The sequence below is a fragment of the Opisthorchis viverrini genome, assembly GCF_000715545.1.
Source record: "Opisthorchis viverrini unplaced genomic scaffold opera_v5_55, whole genome shotgun sequence".
NCBI classification, from domain to species: domain Eukaryota; kingdom Metazoa; phylum Platyhelminthes; class Trematoda; order Opisthorchiida; family Opisthorchiidae; genus Opisthorchis; species Opisthorchis viverrini.
Genome location: NW_008751709.1, coordinates 1,750,229 through 1,770,185, shown reverse-complemented (window position 1 = coordinate 1,770,185; position 19,957 = coordinate 1,750,229). Strand labels below are relative to the sequence as shown.

At 43.2% G+C, this 19,957-nt stretch overlaps 1 protein-coding gene across 1 annotated transcript in view; it reads left to right on the top strand.

The window, feature by feature from the left end:
• The window catches only part of T265_03640 (hypothetical protein), a gene marked incomplete at both ends in the record, with an annotated part of 29,051 nt that extends 9,598 nt beyond the window's left edge, over positions 1–19,453 (top strand). The window contains 5 exons of the mRNA XM_009168175.1: positions 1,944–2,077; positions 7,441–7,576; positions 12,309–12,531; positions 16,344–16,612; positions 19,116–19,453. Coding sequence (XP_009166439.1) covers positions 1,944–2,077; positions 7,441–7,576; positions 12,309–12,531; positions 16,344–16,612; positions 19,116–19,223 — 870 coding nt within the window. The remainder of the gene's footprint in view (positions 1–1,943; positions 2,078–7,440; positions 7,577–12,308; positions 12,532–16,343; positions 16,613–19,115) is intronic.
• Positions 19,454–19,957: the final 504 nt, after the last annotated feature.

Sequence of the window (19,957 nt, the reverse complement as noted above, 5' to 3'; positions counted from 1 at the left end):
AGAACAGAAGCTTCGCATAGTGAAAATATGCATTTGTTAAACTAATGACATTTTCTGCAATTCTTTTACAGGATGAATAGGGTTAATGCGACAGGTATAGAAGACTAAGGGGCGAAAAATAAAGTCCATAAGCTTTCCACAAATTTCTCAATATGTCCGATTTGTACAACCACTCACTCATTTTATTCGATTTCAGGAAGATATTGCGTACAGTTACTCACACACGCGTGGGGAAACAGTTGGTATATACCTGATTGAGAGAAATTGGGTGACTTTGATGAACAAATTTGATCAAACTTGGCCGAATATTACACAGAATGGCTATTCGAGATATCAACCACTAGTAGTGGATTTGTAGAAATATTCATTCTACTTGCAATAAAAGCTATAGCATACAGCCACATCCCAGAACAGATACCACAATAACAATTTAACCAGTTTCATAAACGCGCCTTTCTATCATAATCAGAACTTGCCTTCAGTTAGCGAAATATCCAGACAGTCATAGGAAGAAAACCCAATAGGTTAGCCCGGTGGTTGATCAGATGGCCGTGGATCTCTACGCTGAGCATTGCAATCAGCCTGCATACTTTTCGTCTTCAAATGAGATATATCCAGTGGGCAGCTGAGTACGTCGCTTTTCTCAACAATTCTGTGGTGTCATCATCATCAGAAACAGCAACATCAGTGTTGGCACTGATGCTTCACTACCGTACAACCTTAAGGTTCTTCTATATACATTACATATATATACGATTATATTAAAAGCCCTAGGATGAAAAGAAGAGAAAGAGTGGGTGAGGGAGGGGACCTAGTGCTGGCCTATGTCAAGCATACTGAGGTGCCTACACCTCCAACCGCTCAATCAGACAATCTGGAAAGAAACTGACAGCAAGAACGCCACTGACATCGATTAGCTGCCATTTCTTGCAACGTCTCCCGCCAAGCACGGGGTCACTGGGACCCCATCCTGGAAGGCGTACCACACCCAAACTCTCCATGATCTCTTTCACACCTTTCTGCCAAGTCATATGTTGTCCAGTTTCTTCTCATCTGTGGTTTATCCTGACCCTCTCGCACACCAGCGTCCATCTATTCGTCGCAACTCACCGAAATCTGCTAAAGTGCACGTCCAAAGGATCTGTAAACACTTTCAAGGAGGAAGCAGATACGAAATGATCGCATCTAGCTGTACTGTATCGGCTAACGATGTCAAGAGAACACGAAGAGTCGTGTAACCTTGTCCGGTACGAACTTGTAACTTGCCTATCCATCTGAAGCAGAATGACCCACAAAAAATGATTCACACCACAGATCAGTATTTTGCTTGCAAGCATGAAAACTCGTCAGTGTGATACGACAGCCAAGGTTTGGCCGGTATTACCAGATCAGGCCGTCTAAACCTGATAACCTTTCGGACTGTATGAATCTGCGGTGCCCAAAGTACTTCTATGCGCTAATTTTGGGACCTCAGAGTATATTGCACAGGGCTAAACAACAGGTGTTGCGGTCAAGTTTGATGGCAGTCAGTATCTATATGGTGTATACTTCGCAAGACATCATAAGAGGCCAAGGGTAGGATGTATTCACGCAGAATTCTGTCACTAGTAATTGGAGCATTCAAAGAGCAAAACCGAAAGTCGTTCATCTGTGGCATATTTTTGATGTTTAGCCACCGTTCAGCCCAAAGAAGGCGCGGGCTATCAGATGCTGCCAGAATGTCCAAGTCAGGATGGGAAGAGTCGAACAGCTAGCATTCGGTTCAGACCACTGACCTTCTGTTCACTAGTTTCATGTGGTGGTTTTAGCGACGCTTTTGTACAAACATTGACTTCGGTCATTGCGACGAAATGAAGCTTCTCTTGTTAATCGCTTTTCCCTGAAAACTATTTCGCGTTTATTGTTGAAAATTAACCTACACCCTTTATCATATTTCCGTACAGGAACTGAATTCCAAATACAATTGCGATGTCCCATTGGTGCTTATGAACTCTTTCAACACGGATAAGGAAACGGAACAAGCGCTTAACAAATTGGGAGAAAAAAGGCCACAAATATTCACTTTTGAGCAAAACCGGTGAGTTTTCTTCTTTTGTTTTAGGTGCACATATGCAAGTCATATGCTTGCTGGCTTGCCCCTTTCATTCTGATTGTCACTGCCTTTGGTGAAGGACATGTGAGAATTACACTGAGCCTTTGAAAGTAAATCGGACGCTCAAACCCTTCTAACAAAAGAAAAGGGTCATGTTTCCTCGCACTACAGGGGGACCGTACATCTTACTCAGCAAGGTAGCGACCCCCTGTCCTGAGAGTGTTCACGCCTAAGAACCATCGAACCCCGTCTACATATGTATGTATACATATGAAGCCTAATATCGGGTGTAAGGCCCATGTGCCTCACCACACTAAAACGTAATTATGTTAAGTAATTAGGAAAAAAACCATCTGTACAGAAGGCAATAATAGTACACTTTTACGGAAAGTCTGCGACTCATGTGTAAATCAGCCACCGTCATCATCTCCAAGATTCAGGCTAGTCGTAAGGTTACAGTTTTGTCACTCGGCCTCCATGTTGTTCCCATCTCACTTCTGAACAGAAAACATTCATTTCGAGCTGGATGGCTAGGAGGCTTAAGGAGGATAGGGACTTGCCACTGACCATTATTACCAGAGTGTTGTCATGTATCTCTCTGCCAAAAAAGTTTTAGAACGGGAATAGTCATAATGGACAGCCTGGTCGTACTTTACTCACCATTTTGGACAACATGAAATTTACCCGTATACGTCACTTGAAGTAGAGTAGACACGTAAAATCATGGATGACATAGGCGTACTTATCAAACTCACTGCTACTGGGCAGATACATTCATAAAGCGATTCCAATGGCTAACTCAAAGTTTAGAATCTTGAGAGTAATTGGAATTCAGCTGTTGCTGTTGCTGAATGTCCTCTTTTTTTCGAAACAGCAGTGAGTTTGACGGACCGATGAGTTCATCTCACCCATGTAGCCAACACCTTGGTGGAATGGTGAGACATCATATAGCTATGAGTTGATTCATATTTGAAACAGATATTTCTTTGGTATCTTGAGGGACTTCACCGAGAGCATTTGGCAGAACCTGGTCTCTTCCGCAAACAATAGACGCAAGGAGTTCTTGTTTCACAGGGGCGAGTGGCTGCTTCTCATTTACACACTTTTGGATGCAGACCAGTCTTCAAATCTGCCAGTACGTAGTTTACTTAAGTGTTTGACGATGACTTATGGTTCAAGTTGATTCGTACGCCACCCGTTTATCATCATCATCATCATTATCATCATCATTATCATCATCATCATTATCATCATCATCACCATCATCATCATCATCAACAACACTATCATCATCAGCATCAGCATCATCATCATCATCATCATCACCATTGTCAGCTGTAATAACCGCGTACTCGTCGTGCGGTGGTTGTGGCTGCCGCAGTTTCGTTCACCGATGNCGCAGGCAGTTTCGTTCACCGATGATTTGGGTGGGTAGGTAGCTGCGCATCGAATCAAGGTTTAGCCAGCACTCTTGAAACAGGTTAGCAGTTATCTGTCATGTCGGTTGAAATGCCAGATACTAGCTATCCACCACATGAACGCAAAAACTAGGAATTTCTCAGCAGAGGCTGTGAGTAGACTCTGTGGGTAATCTTAGGAGAGACCAGGAATGATAAGACCCGGTCAATAATCCAGACAAGTCCCCCCAGACCAGGTCTTACACCTACTTTCTCGATGCACGACAGCCCTAAGGATGTTCCCTTCACCTTGGTTGCCGAGTATTATCGGACTTGCAAAACTTTTGTTTAACCCCACACAAACGTTTATCCTAGAAACCAGGATAGTTAACCTTCGCCCCGAAAACCCCAGTGTGGTAAATTCTCGGACTCTCCTTAGAAAACGCGCTCTCCTAGTTTTATCTGAGTTTTCCTACTCCTTGGCTTCTCTTCCTGGAGGGCGTATTAAAAAAACCTGTACACTTCAAGAGTTGACAGAAAACCTATCCTCTAACAAGAAAAACCGGTCGAAGTTCCTAACAAATCAGCTAAGAAGGATGCATAAGTTACATTTTGTACCCGCGATTCTTGGTAGTGATCGACTAAAGTTTGACTCACCTGCAGACGTATGAAAACTGGTGACATTCCACACCGTTATTAACTAGTCTTCACTTAAATGACTAGAGAAATTAATTCTACAATGTCTACACACGATTTTTTGTACTGGTACTCAACTCTACGGATATTGCTACTGTCCCTGGATTATACTGTAGACAGCAGCATATTCAAGGCTCTTTAATGCTTAACTTACTTTCAGGTTGGTTGTTCCATGGTCATGTTGCAGCAAATCAAGATCGTTTTGCCTACCCATCAATAAACACTTGGAATCTTAAGGTCATTGATGAGATTGGTCATTTGAAAAGGGGAGAAACTCTGAGTCCGCTTAAGCCCAACAACTTTCTAACGAAGCAGAGACAGTTAAGTTACGCCAACCCATCACATTTTTTCGGATCTCGGAAATAAATACTATTGATTGGGAAATCGGCGCAGTTGGTGCGGTGAGTGTATGCTCCAAATCTTTTCAGTGAAGCCCTCAAGCCCTTCACTGGAGGGTCTAGGACAATGTTCCTCTTTTGCCGCCTCCTGGCGTCTGACCCTCTCAAAAGGAGCCGCTTCCCAAAGGCCTTAGCTAACTCTTGGAAAACCTTCCACTGATCCACGGCCGGAAGAGACATCGATGGAAGATAAATGTGTTACCGGAAAGCTAATGTCTACAGGGCATGAGATGATACACACCAAAGTACCTCCAGGACAAGCTACTTCTTATCTCCGGCTAGAAATTGGCCGACCACTGCCTCTGTAGCCTTGATGCGGTATTTAGTGACTTGGGTAAGATAATTACAGTTGAGGAGTTTTTCGGCAAACTTGACCAGGACATATTCAGCGTGCCTTCTGAATCGCGCGACAAACAAGGTTGTTGAACAAGACTGACTCATAAGGTTGGCATCTTCCACAGCGTTATTTTCTTATTTAAGATCTGCGACTTTCAAGCTGCCCATCTAAATAGGATGAGAGTTTCGTAATCATGTTCCCAGTGCTCACTCTGAAACCTTGCCTCAGTATAACAGGATCTCCATGAAATTCATGAGTTGGACCTGATTAATAGAAGAAACCATTTGTCCTAGGTAAGAATAGGCAATAGCCAATGTCATCCAACTCCCTGCTTTCTCGCAAACTATTCCCTACCTTCAAGTTCAGGCTTTATTCTGGCCTACGTCGCAACATTGTGAGTCTAAACCCTTTGTTACTTTTCCTAGGACATTCCTGATATTATATAATCCATTTACACTTCACCGTGTGTGCAGTTTTCCCCGACTGTCGGCAGAAACCGGGTTACCAATCAAGCCAAGTTCTGTTCTCAGCCACCCGAACGTGCAGATCTGGTACCCGCCTGGGCACGGAGATGTTTATCGCTGCTTTAAGAAGTCTGGTCTTCTGGAAAAATTCATGCGAAGTGGGAAGGAATGGGTTTTCATCTCAAACATCGACAACTTGGGAGCTACTGTGGATGCAAGTGAGGATACTTGTGTTGGCATTCGGCTAAAACATATTTTCGTTTTTTGAACGGGCCTACCAAAGATTTCCTGTTCTATATGGAAATACACGATGGGTGTCACGATGTTGTTGATAAGTAATGGATCGATGGTGGCTTTTGTTTTCGACTGTCCGTCAAATGTATAATTTTGGTTCCTGAAGGAAGGTGTAAGAAACTTTTTGGCGCTGGTGACACATTTAAAAGATGGAGTCTGCATACTGTTTCTGAGTTAAGTTTAGAAAACCTTAACATTACATAAAAATAAAATAGCATGGTATATGTTGTGTTCTGTCACTTGGCTGGTTTTGTCACCATCAGGCTCTCAGACTACGACAATCACCCAAACAAACAGAGTAGAAGTTCAACAGCACCGGGAAGCTAGCCATTGAGAAAGGCAGAAGGACTTTTAATTTTAACGCTTCGTCTGCACCTCATTTCTTCCTTGGTGTGGATTCATCGGGAGATTTTGAAATTTTGAATTTTGAAAAGTTGAGGGTGGCAGCCGAATCGGTCGATTCTATATTACCTTGACAAGTGCTTTTGAATCAGACAAGCACGAAACTGGTTATTTTGTCGCCACTATTTTGTCTCACTAACTGTACCACACGCAAAAAAACAACTCCATTTAAATCCGTTATTTCACGGTAAAATTGTACTTACCAGTTATCAAGTACAACCTCTTTGGAGATTTCCTGGATGACCGGAGTGTGGAGCTACTTTGTGTAGAATACTTCAGAATACTTTGGAATACTTTAGCCTCATGTAGGATATAGAATGTATAGTCAGTTGGTGACTTAAGTGTCTATCCTTTTGCTTTCAGATCAGTGTTGGTTGACCCAATCTGACGATCAAGCACTGCTGGCTACGAGTTTTCATAGATTCACTTTCGACCCTCCACTGCCACAACGGACTAGGATGGTCAAATAGACAGTGGGAAAACAGATGACACAAAAATATTAGGAAAAAGGTATCTGGCTCGGAACGGGGGAAAACAAGCAAGGGAAGTAAGCTAGATTCAAGCAAGGAAGCGGTATTTGGCCCCCAGAAGGTTCCTTAATTTGACGCCACTTGTGAAGAAATCCCAATACAAACTGAATGATCTAAGAGCTGAGTCCAGTCAAATATAAACGTGGATGAAAGACTTATGCTGAAAACAAGAGAACTAGCTGGAAAGCATCACTTGTCACTCTGTATCGTATAAGACAGAAGATGCTGCCGCTCCCACAACCCCGCAAATGTAACGTTCTCTTTGGCATAGGCCACTTAAGCAAGGATTTGCCGGTACCTTCTAGCAATTCTTGTCACAGATACAATCCAAGTCTCCTCCAGGAACGCAAACAGTTGAAAATAAGACAAGAAGTAGGTGTTCCGAGACGCAGTAGGCCAGTACGTTGAAAATTGCTAGCACGTAGAGCTCGTGTGTTTTAGGACATACTAAGACACCCCGATGAAGATCCTGATATGGAGAGAACTTTGGAGAGAATAACTGCCTAAGTACATGCAGAATGGTTAAATAAGAGAGGGCGAGGAGCCACAGAGTTTGAGCGTTTTGTGATGATATTGTTTAGAAAAAAAGACTACCTAGGATGACTGGTCTAATTATTTGAACTCGTCTGACCCCGGTCATCCTCGTCGCATTCTGTCCATCCCTATTAGTCACAGCCATAGAACAGTCAGGGTTCATTCTACCAGTGTGGTTCAGAGTTTGCCTGATTGCTTCACTTCAGGAATACTTTGAAATCGTTTTTGTTTGTTGCGCTTTTTTCAGTTATTCTCATGTACCTGTTTTTCCCAATATTTTTCAAAGCCATTCTTAGTTACCTAGAAAGGTCCAAATTCGACGGCCATGGTTGTGACTTTCTGATGGAGGTAACTCTGAAGACGCCATCGGACATCAAAGGTGGCACACTGATGCGTTATGGTGAGAAGTTACGTCTCCTTGAACTGGCTCAGGTTGGTTTTTTGGCATATTATAATGATTTTTTAACTGTCTATAAGAAGAAACTTTCTTACTTCTTTCGCTAGTCGACAGTGTTTCCCAGGAGGTACCAAGGAGAAGCAGTCGTATTTAGCTTTCTTTTAAAGACGAGTTATCCATACTATTCTTACTCTACGGTCTCCAAAAGTTTAGTATATTTTGGTCCTAATTTCGGGTCACTAACACATTCTTCCTTACCACAAATGTTTGACGTGCATGCTCAGGTGTCAAGAAAAAGACCATCCTGCACGTGACTCGAAGGACGCGTGGGAATTTCTTAGTTTACTGGAGTCTTTTGACATGTTTTACGTTGCGGCGTCTTCCTTCCATGTTTACTCATTAGTTACAGACGTCCGTACAAGAAATAGTCGAGTCCCTTCTTGAGTGCATTGTGACTTATCATGAAATTAAGCCCCATCGACCCCAAAATGGATACGGTTGTGCGGCACTGAGGCAGCAAAGTTCCCCTCTGGTGACACTGTCAATGATGATGATGCAAACTGAAGCAGTACATTTTATCCCCGATTCTCCACACAAAAACGCAAGCTTATCTCATGCATTCGTGCAGTACAATGGCCGGCCGTGCGGTTCATTGTAAAACGACATCAACAGAACAGTGCTAAATTTTCCGCTATTTCTGCCTGCTTGCTTCCCTTTATCCTATTTTGCATTGCCAGAAAAAGCTACAAATGGCCAGGAGGTGTAGATGCCCACCGAATAAAAACGAAAATATGGAAAGAATTTTATTGAACTCATCGTCGAGCTGCAGTTCAGTCCAATACGGAGAAAATGTGCTCATTCTTTCACCTGTCATGCTTTTAGGACGCCGAGAACAGTGGCGTCATGAAACAGAAAAGGCACCACAGCTTTATAAGCTACTAAAAGCCAGCAGTACATCCCTGTTGTCGAAAACCTCCACGAGCGCTTGATACGTCAAATCGTACCTTTGTTTCACCAGTTCCCATGCGTTTTATATGGACAGCAATTAAAGTAATTTTGGAGGGTCAATAAAAGGCAAAGACGGTGCGCTCCATATCACTATACGGATCAGAAACCTGGCCACTGCGTGCCGAGGACGTCAAGAGACTTTCAGTGTTTGACCATCGACGTCTTCGGAGCATTGCCCGAATCTAGTGGGAACACCGGACTAGCAATGCTGAGGTTCGTCGAATGGTATTCGAGAAAAATTACTCACCCTCGATAGGTGAACTGATCACACTGCATAGATTACGCTGGCTTGGCCACGTGTTGCACATGCCAGTCGACAGACTTCCTCGAAGGGCTCTTTTCGCACAAACACGTGAAGGGTGGAAGAGAACCAGAGGCGGTCAAGCAATGACTTGGCAGCGAAGTATGAAAGCAACTACCAGCAAACTCAGCTGAGCTGGTCACTGCCGTCTTCCTGGATGGGGACCCCGAGACGGGCCATATCAATGGTTAGAGACATTGTCAGACATGGCCCAGTCGCGCCCTCAACGGTGCTCGTGCATCAAACTATTGCCTTCAACGCATAGCTCCTTTCCCAAACCCCCCCTACTTGACAGCCCACTGACAGTGCTGGATTTATGCACTAATTTATCAGCTCCCGCCTCCAATGCGCAGCTACCTACCCCACCTCCCCAAATCATCGGTGAACGAAACTGTGGCAGCTACAACCACTGTACGACAAGTACGCGGTTATTACAGCTGGCACCGATGGTGATGATGAAAGGGGCGTATCCTTAAGTACACTATATTCACTTTCATGTCTAGCCGAACTCGTGCATAACCCACCGCTATATACCCAATCAATGGTGGCTATCATGTTAACATTCTCCAATTCTTCAAATTTCTCACAAGAGGTGGTTGGCATTCCTTAAACCCTTGGCAATTACGTGATTTAGGTCAGCTGACCCGCGTGACTCAGCTATATTTTGTAAGATTCCTCACTGAATGGTGAAATTCGCTTGAAGAAATTTGGCTTTGGCTTTTATTTATTCTTGACCTATATGTTACATACTGCGCTTAAGAACAGCGTTATGTATGCCGCCATTTAAACGGAAGAAATGGCTCAGAAAGGTGGACTTTACTAAGCTTTCATAGTTTTGCACATGTCACAACTGATCCTGTTTTATGAGACCCTTACTTGCTAGAAGCACCTGTTTTCGTCCTGCTGCGCTTACTTCTCTAGCAATGCTTTGGAGGAGGATCAGTACCGTTTGCGACCAGAGACCCCCTTCACATTATTCAGTCAACACTCAAAGCCTGAGAACGCTCGATGGCCCCAATTGAAGGGATAAATCTCACAAAATATTGTAGTACTCTTTGGCCTTTTTTCTACATGGCGTCAAAGGAGAATAGGGTGAACTAATGAAACACAAAAAGAAGCTTAAATGAACATTCTTCTTTTGACATGATTGACGAATTTGTAGGAAGCCGTTAACATACCGCTACTTATGGAATGACGATGCACTAAAAATGTTTTCAATCTGAAAATCTGAGAATCCACCCAAGCTTCGGGACGGAATAATTTATTTAAGGAGGGTAAGCATTAGTGTCCAAATATGATTTCCGTAGTGGTATGATGCGACAACGAATTGCTCTACGGTCAAAGGTCTGAATCACAAACAGCCCTCACATTCTGCGTTGATGTGTACCTGATAGCCTCATAAGCCTATAAAGACGAGTACGGCGAAAAGATACTGAGGGACTGAGAAACGGGTTGCTCCAAATATTTGAAAACAGCAACGTATAATGAGCGCTTCCGTAGTTGGCCCCCTGCTGAAACCATTAACGACCACTTCATGGTCAGATCAAAGTCAAAATTATCCACTCAGAAACATTGTAGAGGTAAGCAATTGAACTGGCTAAGGCAGTGTAAAAACTAACCGAAGCTGACTATGCTTCATGGGAATCTTCCATAAACGGAGCCATGCGGGAAATCACAGAATTTCGGTAAGCAGGCCTATGATACTTACCTTCATCATCATCATCATCATCATCATCATCATCACTGACAAAACACTTGTGTTTGAAGCCGATGCTTTACTGCCCTATGCTTAGTAGCCTCATTGTACAAAAAGAGGAAGGAGAGGGAATGGACCTGATGCGAGTCCACTACAAGAGTTCTGAAGTGATTACACCTCCAGATACTCATCCAGCTAATATAGATAGGAAGTTACAACAAGAACGTCAACGATCTCGATCCGCCCCGTCAATAGTCTCTCCCTGGCACTCTGAGATTCACAAGGACCTCAGCTCAGAAGGTGACTAGCACCGACAATGCCCAGACTTTTCATGGTTTCTTATACACCGTTCTGCGGCACTCTTTTCGAGAAGCGGCATCAAGTGCATTTCATGACTGAACCACAGCCTCCATTGGACTCCTTGTTACTCAAATGAATGCCTTTTTTCCAAATGATCGTTGACGCTAGCCTTCTTCTGTCAAAGTTTAAAAACATAGGTTAGCGGAAACCGAAGATCTTTTCACTTCGGTTGCACGCAGAGGCCACTTCACACAAACATTTTGCAAAACAGTACCGACTGTAGCCTAATACACACATTCTCTAAAATTCACAAACCTGCTACTTTGTCGCGACAGGTGTCAAATTAACAAAATAATTAGAAAGCTCCACAACCGCGAGTGCTCCCTAGATTCCCAGTGGCGTGTTGCGTGACTACCGTCAACGCAGGTGTTCTCTGAATTATTAACTATTTCTAATGCGGAATGCACAAAAATCCCCAAACGTCATGGTGTGTGCCCCAAGGTTACTGTAGAATAAGTGCTGAAAAAAACACTTCTGTATATTTTGCGGCCGCAAGATGAGGTCCTTGCATTCTCCACACGTTAATCATACGCTTACAAATCCTCACATCAGTTCAACCGCGGTTTCAACATCGAATGTTTTTGAATAAGATCAGTCCTTGAATAAGATCAAGACCTTCCACTAAGTTAACTATGTCGAATCCTTATCCAGCTTATCCAAGGTAACCTCCTCTTGTTCGGAAATTCCAATCGTGGTGGGCGTCCGACCACTGGTTGAATTCGTCCAACTCCCACATGCAAACTGTAGGGGCTTTTTTATATTCAGCCTACTAGCTGCCTGCTTATTTGTGGCCCGCATCCACTTCCGGGCCCTGGTTTTTCAGATAGCCCAGGCAGAAAATTGTTCACCAAATTTTCAGTCAAGTGAACTGCTTTGTAGTATATGTGACGCCTATTTCGACATCCCGATAGGCACATATTATCTAATTGTGTGTCAGTCATGACAAGGTTGCGGACTCAAACGAAGCAGTATGTTGCTAATAGCGAGAGTGAACCTCAGTAGAGTACTTCATCCGGATCACCAGTGGTTCAATCCACAGCGTCACGCGAATCGAGTGTCGCCCAGAGGCTCTTATCGATTTGGACAGATGATGTGTCTTCAATGACGTTTAATACTCATGAGCTCCATCAGAACTGAACCTTGACGTGAAAGATTTGTGGCTTCTGGTGTCTGAACGGAAGGGGGGACCATCGAGAAAAGTGGGTATTTTATTGACATTTTCTTATTCTATAGAAATGCACTCAGTGTTTGGTGATTCCTGTCAGCAAACTACAGTGAAATGGGAATCACCTATTCTGTTAATGCTTTCCTAGCACTGTTACTGTTGTCTTTGAGATTCTTTCAACTCAGTTACTCTGAGTATTACTGAAGTGCTTACGTCATACCTCACATACATTGTCAGGTTCCAGAAAAATACATGGATGAATTCACGAGCGTCCGCAAATTCAAATTCTTCAACACGAACAACCTTTGGGTGAATTTGAAGGCAATGTCAAAATTGCTAGACGAAGATCGTATTTCCATGGAACTGATCGTGAATCCTAAAATCCTCGGCAATTCCCTCCCCATTGTACAGCTAGAGGAAGCAGCAGGTGCAGCCATACATAATTTTGACAATCCGCGAGGTAGGTTGGACGCCTTGAAATGAAGCTGCAGTCTTTTCCATTAGATGTTACCTTCGAAACATCATCATATACACCATACACATATACATACACGTACATCACTGTCTAGGAGCTGTGGCTTGTGGGCCTCGTTACTCAACGCTGGGTACTCAATGTGAATAACTGGAAGCTAAGTTGGTCTACTTCGGTTTGGATGCACCTCCAAGCTTTCAACTGTTCTTGCAGGTAGCATCATACACAGCGTTTAAGTTACCCTGTCCCGAGGTTGCCTGGAATTTGCTGCCAAACACCTAACCACCTCCCCACCGGTGAATGGATGCTAATCGATGAGCCCTTGTTTAGTAGTATGAGAGGATTCTAGAAGTTTCAGGGGGAATTTCATCCTTTAAATGGGGAAAATCCACCCTAAAACACTGAGGATCACTGTACAGAATTTATTCTTAGTGGAGATCATAGACAGTGCGCACCTCACGAAGCTCCAGTAGGTAGTCTGCAACCCGCAAACTATCTGCTAGTAATCTTAACGCCTAAACTTTTGGCCACGACTTCACCTACGCGACTCCACTCAAGCTAACAACAGGCCATAGACAATTCAGAGTGGGAATAAAGTCCTTCTGGAGAGTGAAACTTCCATCTGAAGGGTCATCACTTGAGGAGCCAATCAACACGGGTGATCATTTGATATCCTGTATGGGTGAGAGCTAATCCCACCGCCAATTAGCCGCTTGTGGCCAAACGATTAAGTGTTCAAACTACTAACCGGGACAAATACACTCATTTGCAAATCGATTTGGTTACACACGGGAGGCTCAAGTGAATCGCTCGTTTATGATGTTCCTCCGGGAAATTACAAATATCAAACTCCCTGGGGTTTCATGAGGGGCACACTGCTAATGATTCCCAACAGGAATGAAACAGCTGTTGTAGTAACGGTATTTTTCTCAGCTTATTTCTCGGTCTGAGCCCCCCATGCTAGCGTTCATGTCAAGACAATTATCAAAGGTGCACAAGGTATATTAACGCCCAAAACGAAGTCATGAACAGTTGTACAGCGCTGAATCTCTCGTTTATGATGTTCGCAGTTAAAGATATAACCTAGTCTAACTGTCTCCGACAATGAATGCGGTTAGGTCTGCCAGAAGGAAATAAGGCTTTAAAACGGTTTTTCGACACCTGTTCAATCGAACTAGAGGTATTTTAACTTAATTTATTCGTAACAACTTCATCTCTGTCCAACAGCGCCGAGTACTGTCCAATCCTCTTGTAATTTCGGGCATCTGCACACAATCTAAGGCAGTCAGTGCAAGCCGCTGTGGCTTCTCAATCCCGACATATTACTAACAGTTGTTCTCCTTGTCACCATTACTGAATTTTCCTGCTTGAGTTACGCAAAAGCATCTGAGCCATGGTCAATTGGTTCCTATGGACAACCTAAGAACCTGAAATGAAATTTTCAACGTTTGCAAAGGTCTTATCTGTTGTAAGCACTATAAATCTAATCAAGTTTGCAGAAACAAGATAGACATCTGCCGAATGAGCTTAGGATCCTCCTGCCGGTAGGATTCATTCATTTTCTCACTAGAAAATTTCCCACATAATTAATCATCTGAAAAATGGACCCACAGGCCTCACCTGTACCTAGGTTTATTCACCTCTTCATATGTACCTCAATCCCTTCCCTGGATTACAGATGAAACCAACGTTATCCTTATCTCCTATGTCAAGCTTGGTCCTTCCTTAAGGCTTATTAGAGGCAGTCTCAGGCTTCGCAAAAAGCACACTTCACGTACCGTTGAACCCCACTCAAGATCGATGTACACGTACTACTTGATATTTTCAAATATCTTGTTTGTTAAAACTCAACACGGAATGGGCAAGATATGTGTTAGAAATGCAACAGTATGCAAGCAAACCTCATGTCAATCATCTTATCTCCTTATGCTTTGAATATACAGAAAACGAAATGGTGTTTAACAATAGGGCTCCGGGGTTTCTCTGTATTTGTGATAAGAATACTATATGAGACCCGAAACGCCCTAAGGAATGGTTAGCTAATATTGTTGCCCCATGAATGATGCGCTTTGAAGGTGGCTCCCCTCTTTAAATGAAGTCCTTAGTCACGCATTGGAGTAAGTATGTGGAAAGCTTAGACCAACGAAATTAATCCGATTATGTCTGCTATTAGGAAGAACACAAACCGTCTCCAGAATTGAAATGGTCACGGAATTGGTCATTGTAGAGGGGAAATTTCAGTGTTCTACGAACGAAGTATGAATAGCACCCTTATCTATCAAATCGAGTACGTTCACTTACGGTGGACGATGGTTTCCAAAGCTTGGAGTACTGACACTGGCTTATTGACCATTGTGTATCAAACATCCATTTGGGTGGACACTATATACTCGGAAGCGTCGCACCCGCAAGTGAAATTCTAAACCAGTTAGACCCGCCCGTCAAGGTCAGGTGTGTAGTTCATCGGAGCCGAAGCATTAGGTCTCCACTTATTGAAAAGGCATAAGAAGCACAAAGATCCTTTCATTGGAGTGTCTTGGGTCCTTTTGGAATAAGCTACCACTGAAACAAATTGCGTATGTGAGTTACCTTCTGCGTACCTCGGAATGATCCTTCCTCACAAAGAGGTAGGTCTCAATGGTACCAAGAAATGGCCCTCCTGGTTACCACATCTGAAGTAACTAGATGTTTTCATTCATTCAGCTGCAGCACCCTTTCGGTGCCTAACTGCCATGCCACCCAAAGGAAGCAGGAGGACTGGTGTACTGCTAGGTTGCCCAAGCCTAGACAGGGGAGGTAGGGATGCAGAGGTCAGGTTCGAACCACGAATGAGTGCTCGTGGAGTCGAAATATCTTTTGACAATCTGAAAGTGTCTTTGAAAGCTGTCTGCAGCTTCACAATGAACCAGTATGTTTCCTTATTTCACTTGTTTTCGTTACATTTGTAATGGTCAAAAAATCCATCCGTTCTCTCAAGCTTCATAAAGCTAAAGTCTGCAGACTGTTTTCACACTGATTACTCACGGTTAAGGACCTGATATCTCTGTTTACCTAACGTATACTCCTGCTCACCTTCGATTGCCCAAGCAACCAAAGAGATGGACATGGTGAGAAACTGCATATTTTTACACACCTTTTAATTAGTCCATACGAGTGGCAATACGGCCAACGCGTTGTTATAGCCCGATAGACCTAATGAGATTCACTGTCAACATGTAACTGGCCTCACGGATAAGCCGATAAACTCACTGCATGGCTTGTAATCATCCACACTGGCATGGTACGGAATTCCGGGATGGACTGCACCTAAACTCCGGTTACTTCCAGCAGGATAGGACAAGTACTGATTCCCTGATCAATAAACTGAAGCTTAGGGAGGATAGTGTGTAAGAGCTCCGCCCTGGCACTTTTAGCATTGATTTTATCTATCACACAAAGTCATAAGGTGTCAAACGATGCGTCATTAGAAAAGGTAGGTTAGTTACTTGAATCTTCAACAATGCCAGAGTTGTAGAGTGAGTGTTTTATAATGACTTTATCGAACCACTCAGATAAAGCGAACGAACCCAGATTCAGCCCAGCTCAGTTCCGTTCAGTTTTTCAGCTCACAAATTGTGCCTTGGAATGCAATGACTCCAAGTGCCACAGTTTCGTTCGCCGTGAATTTTGCCGAAGTTCAAACTCGGCTTGCGAATTTAAATATCCCGTGGAGCTATCTCCCTTTACGACTGCCAGTTTTCGACATTAAATATGTAAATTAACATCTATATTTGGAAGTTTATGTCAACATTTTACTCCAGGTATCACGGTACCTCGAACTCGCTTCCTGCCCGTCAAGCTGACCTCGGATTTACTGTTGGCGATGTCCAACCTGTATGACTTGGAAAAGGGTCGCCTAATACCATCACCTAAGCGCAATTTTCCAACGCTTCCCCTGGTGAAGCTAGGAAAACACTTTAGTCAGATCAAAGACTTCCGGGAACGCCTTCGTACGATTCCAGATGTGATCGAGCTAGACCATTTAACGGTTTCTGGAGACGTGCACTTTGGAAAAAACGTGAAACTCAAGGTCAGTTCGTTTTGCTCCCCAAACAGCGTTGATGCTTTCGTATCTTCCATGAAGTTTTCAAAGCACTCTCTTTCATCTTGAATGTTCCTTACACTTCATTCACAGTTATCCTTCAGAATAGAGCACCATCGGAACCGGGACTACCGGCTTTTCTGGATTTAAGTTTGCCTTTTTTCGCAGTGCTGTTTATTGGTGCTCTCTGCATTAACTCAGTCTCCTGATTCACATTCTCGCTGTAACATCTACTTGGGAAATTTTTCTCGCCTTTCTCTTCGATATGGACCGCGCTCGTTTAGTCTATTTCTCCGTTGGTTTCCTACCGATTACGACCATTTTTGTGCCCCTTCAGAGGCAAGTCATTAGACTAGAATGTGATTATGAAATTTGGTACGAACAGGCCAGGTGGAGCTTTAAGACCTTATAATTGAACGCACTTTATTCTGAGACAGCTACTGTTAGCTAGCCAGCTTAACCTTCACACTTATCAATCACCAATGGTAAATACGTTTGGATCATTATGTAATGCCTATTTTGTTCGCTTACTCCATAGTCCATCGGGTCCACTAATATTTCTGTGCTTTATTTTTCACAAACTATTGACTTTGTCTTTTTTCGGACAAGCACTTTGAGTACTGCTGTGACAAAGTGACAACTTTCCATCCATTTGAAATGTGACCATGGATCCGTTGTGGATCCTCTTCCCTTTTGATGGCTATAATGGTCGATAGTTTTTGCTTCATATTTCGGCAGAAAATTTTGCACTTGTCGGAAATTTACATATTTTGTGGTTTGTAAACTTATAGGCCTTTGTTGTGCTTGGGTGGCATTTTTTGGAATAACCGTGAATTTCGATGACTTTACACTTTAGAGTATGTTTGATGAACTTGGGACTCAGGTAGTGCTTCTCCATCTTGATAGGTTCATCACGTTGGTCCAGCGTTTGGCGTGGGGTTGCCCCTTGTTTGAGTTTTGTAAATCTGTTAACATCATTACTGTAATAGAGTAGCTCATTCTTGGATAAACTTCGTCGTTCGACGACTGCTATTTGGATATTTTGCGGATCATGGACCACATACCCAAGAACAGCTTGCACTCGGCTCACTTTTACGGGAGGATGGAAGGTCTCCATGAATGCCACGGATGACAAGTGCTCATGACCAAGATCAATACTGTGTTCCACACAGTTCATCACCAAATCTTCTTTCTAGCCATTGAATCTATGAACATGTTAAAGGACTATACTATAGAAGTAGGATTTGATCACACTGAGCCATTTTTCCAGCCCACCTCCAACTTGACAATGCCAAACTATGCAGGGATTTGTTCGGATTCACTGTCTTCCCTGCAACTTATTAGCTGGGTTATGAAATACACATTCAATCCGAAACTAGTGCTGACGGTTAAGTGTGACCTGAAAACAATCCTTCTTCAATTCGCTACAGATGACTCGTATGAAAATGTGAGCCTGTTTAGCGAAATTCGGTTTGCAGCCATCCACCCTGGATGACCGGCGGAAATATGTGCAGACTGTAGCCCAGCCCTGTCTCCACTGGTACGCATTGCAGCTAGACCGCAAACCACTAGTTCCAACGTGTGATGGAAGTCTTTATTAGCAGCTCCGTAGGTGCAAGGTGTGTACTGATAGGCATAATAACTTGTCGTTTTTCATGCGTCTTCATTCACCCAGTGAGTGCAGTACCCCCACTTCCCCTGCGAAACAACACCATCGTCATTATTGGTTGTTGATCAGGTGGCTGTTGATCTGTTCGCCGAGCTTGGCAGTTGGCTTGCAAACGTTTCGTCACCGCACACGAGAAGACATCATCAGTGCGCAGTTCGCATCAACACATTACCATCACCATCGTCATAAGCATGAGTATGTCAGTCACAAATACAGACGCCAAACTATTGTACGCCAATGAAAAAGGTTGTGTTATGATGTAAAATGAAGATGTGCTAAAAGCATTGCACCCCTCGGCGGAGAGGTCAACAGCAACGTGTGTACTTCTTCCAAAATTAAACTTAGCACACTTGGACATCGATGAGATTTACTGAACATCCTCGTTTCGACTGGGCGGTCCGGTGAACAAACGAGAGCCAGGCTCATCTCCTGGGCTTTCCAAGCGTTTCCTAGAAGTCTCAAATGACCCTAACATAGGAGGATGACACCTCTACAGAACGGATGTTGACCAAGTTAAAGCCACTAGTTAATTTTTTGTAAACGCACCTTCAGTGGTTATCTGCTTGTACACATGCGCCCCTTCTCTAAGTACATGGTTTACTCCGTAAGAAAGAACCTATCTGAATAGTTCTTTTTATCTTCCTGCTGCCAACTGAAAAGCTTCTTTTTTGGCCTGACACCTGCTAGTGGTTTCAATATCGGGCTGGGTTTTGTATGATTTTTGTCCATTGGTTGCCTAGGAAAATATATTTGGTGTAAACAGCCCATAACCAATGTCAATATTATCAGTCGCTATTCCGCTTACAACCTATACGGTTTCAGGGGACAGTGATCATCATTGCAAGAGAAAACGAGCGGATCGATATTCCTCCAAAAGCCGAATTGGAGAACAAGATCATTACGGGAAACTTGCGCATCCTACCTCACTGACATCACTACCTGCTGAGATCATTCTCCTTCCCATTGTATCCTTTATCTTGGACTTCAGCTATGTAATTTTTTGAAATAATTCTATTTTTAATTCCTTATTCATTGAAATTTCTGTCTTTTAACGAATCCATTATTCCGTTTGAACGTCTGTCCCAGTCGTTTGTTCTCAAAATTATTTATTATTGGAAGTGATGAAAATAATAAGAAAAAGAGAAAAAAGACATTGCCAAAAGTAATTATACGTGTAATTGTTCCTGAAGCTTGTTGGCTAGAAAAACGAAACTTTCCGTCACCATTTGCCAGTGCATGGTTGGGAAATTAACTATGTGATCGTGCACATCTTATTTGATTCCCCACAAATACGTATTTCATCAGTACGCGACCACACTATTTTCCATGCCAGGTTTTGACAAATTTGAGGTACTAGATAGGATACTGTAGAACACGGTGGTCTACTGAAGAGGTGGGGCCTAAGTCATCCTTCTCTCATGATGTGAGTAACCTGTATGGGTTATTAAACACACCTTGTATCGTATGACAGTCCATCTCTTTTTACTGCCTTCAACATTATACACAGGAAACACAAGAGCAACGTTCCAGGGTGCCTTTTGTTTTGAGCACCCGTTCACTATCTTTTCACTACTACTAATCATTAAGTAGCGAGATTTTATAGTTTTACCTGCAGGGGTCTAATGGGTCTAGGGAAATGAATTGCCAGATTTCTGAATAATTGC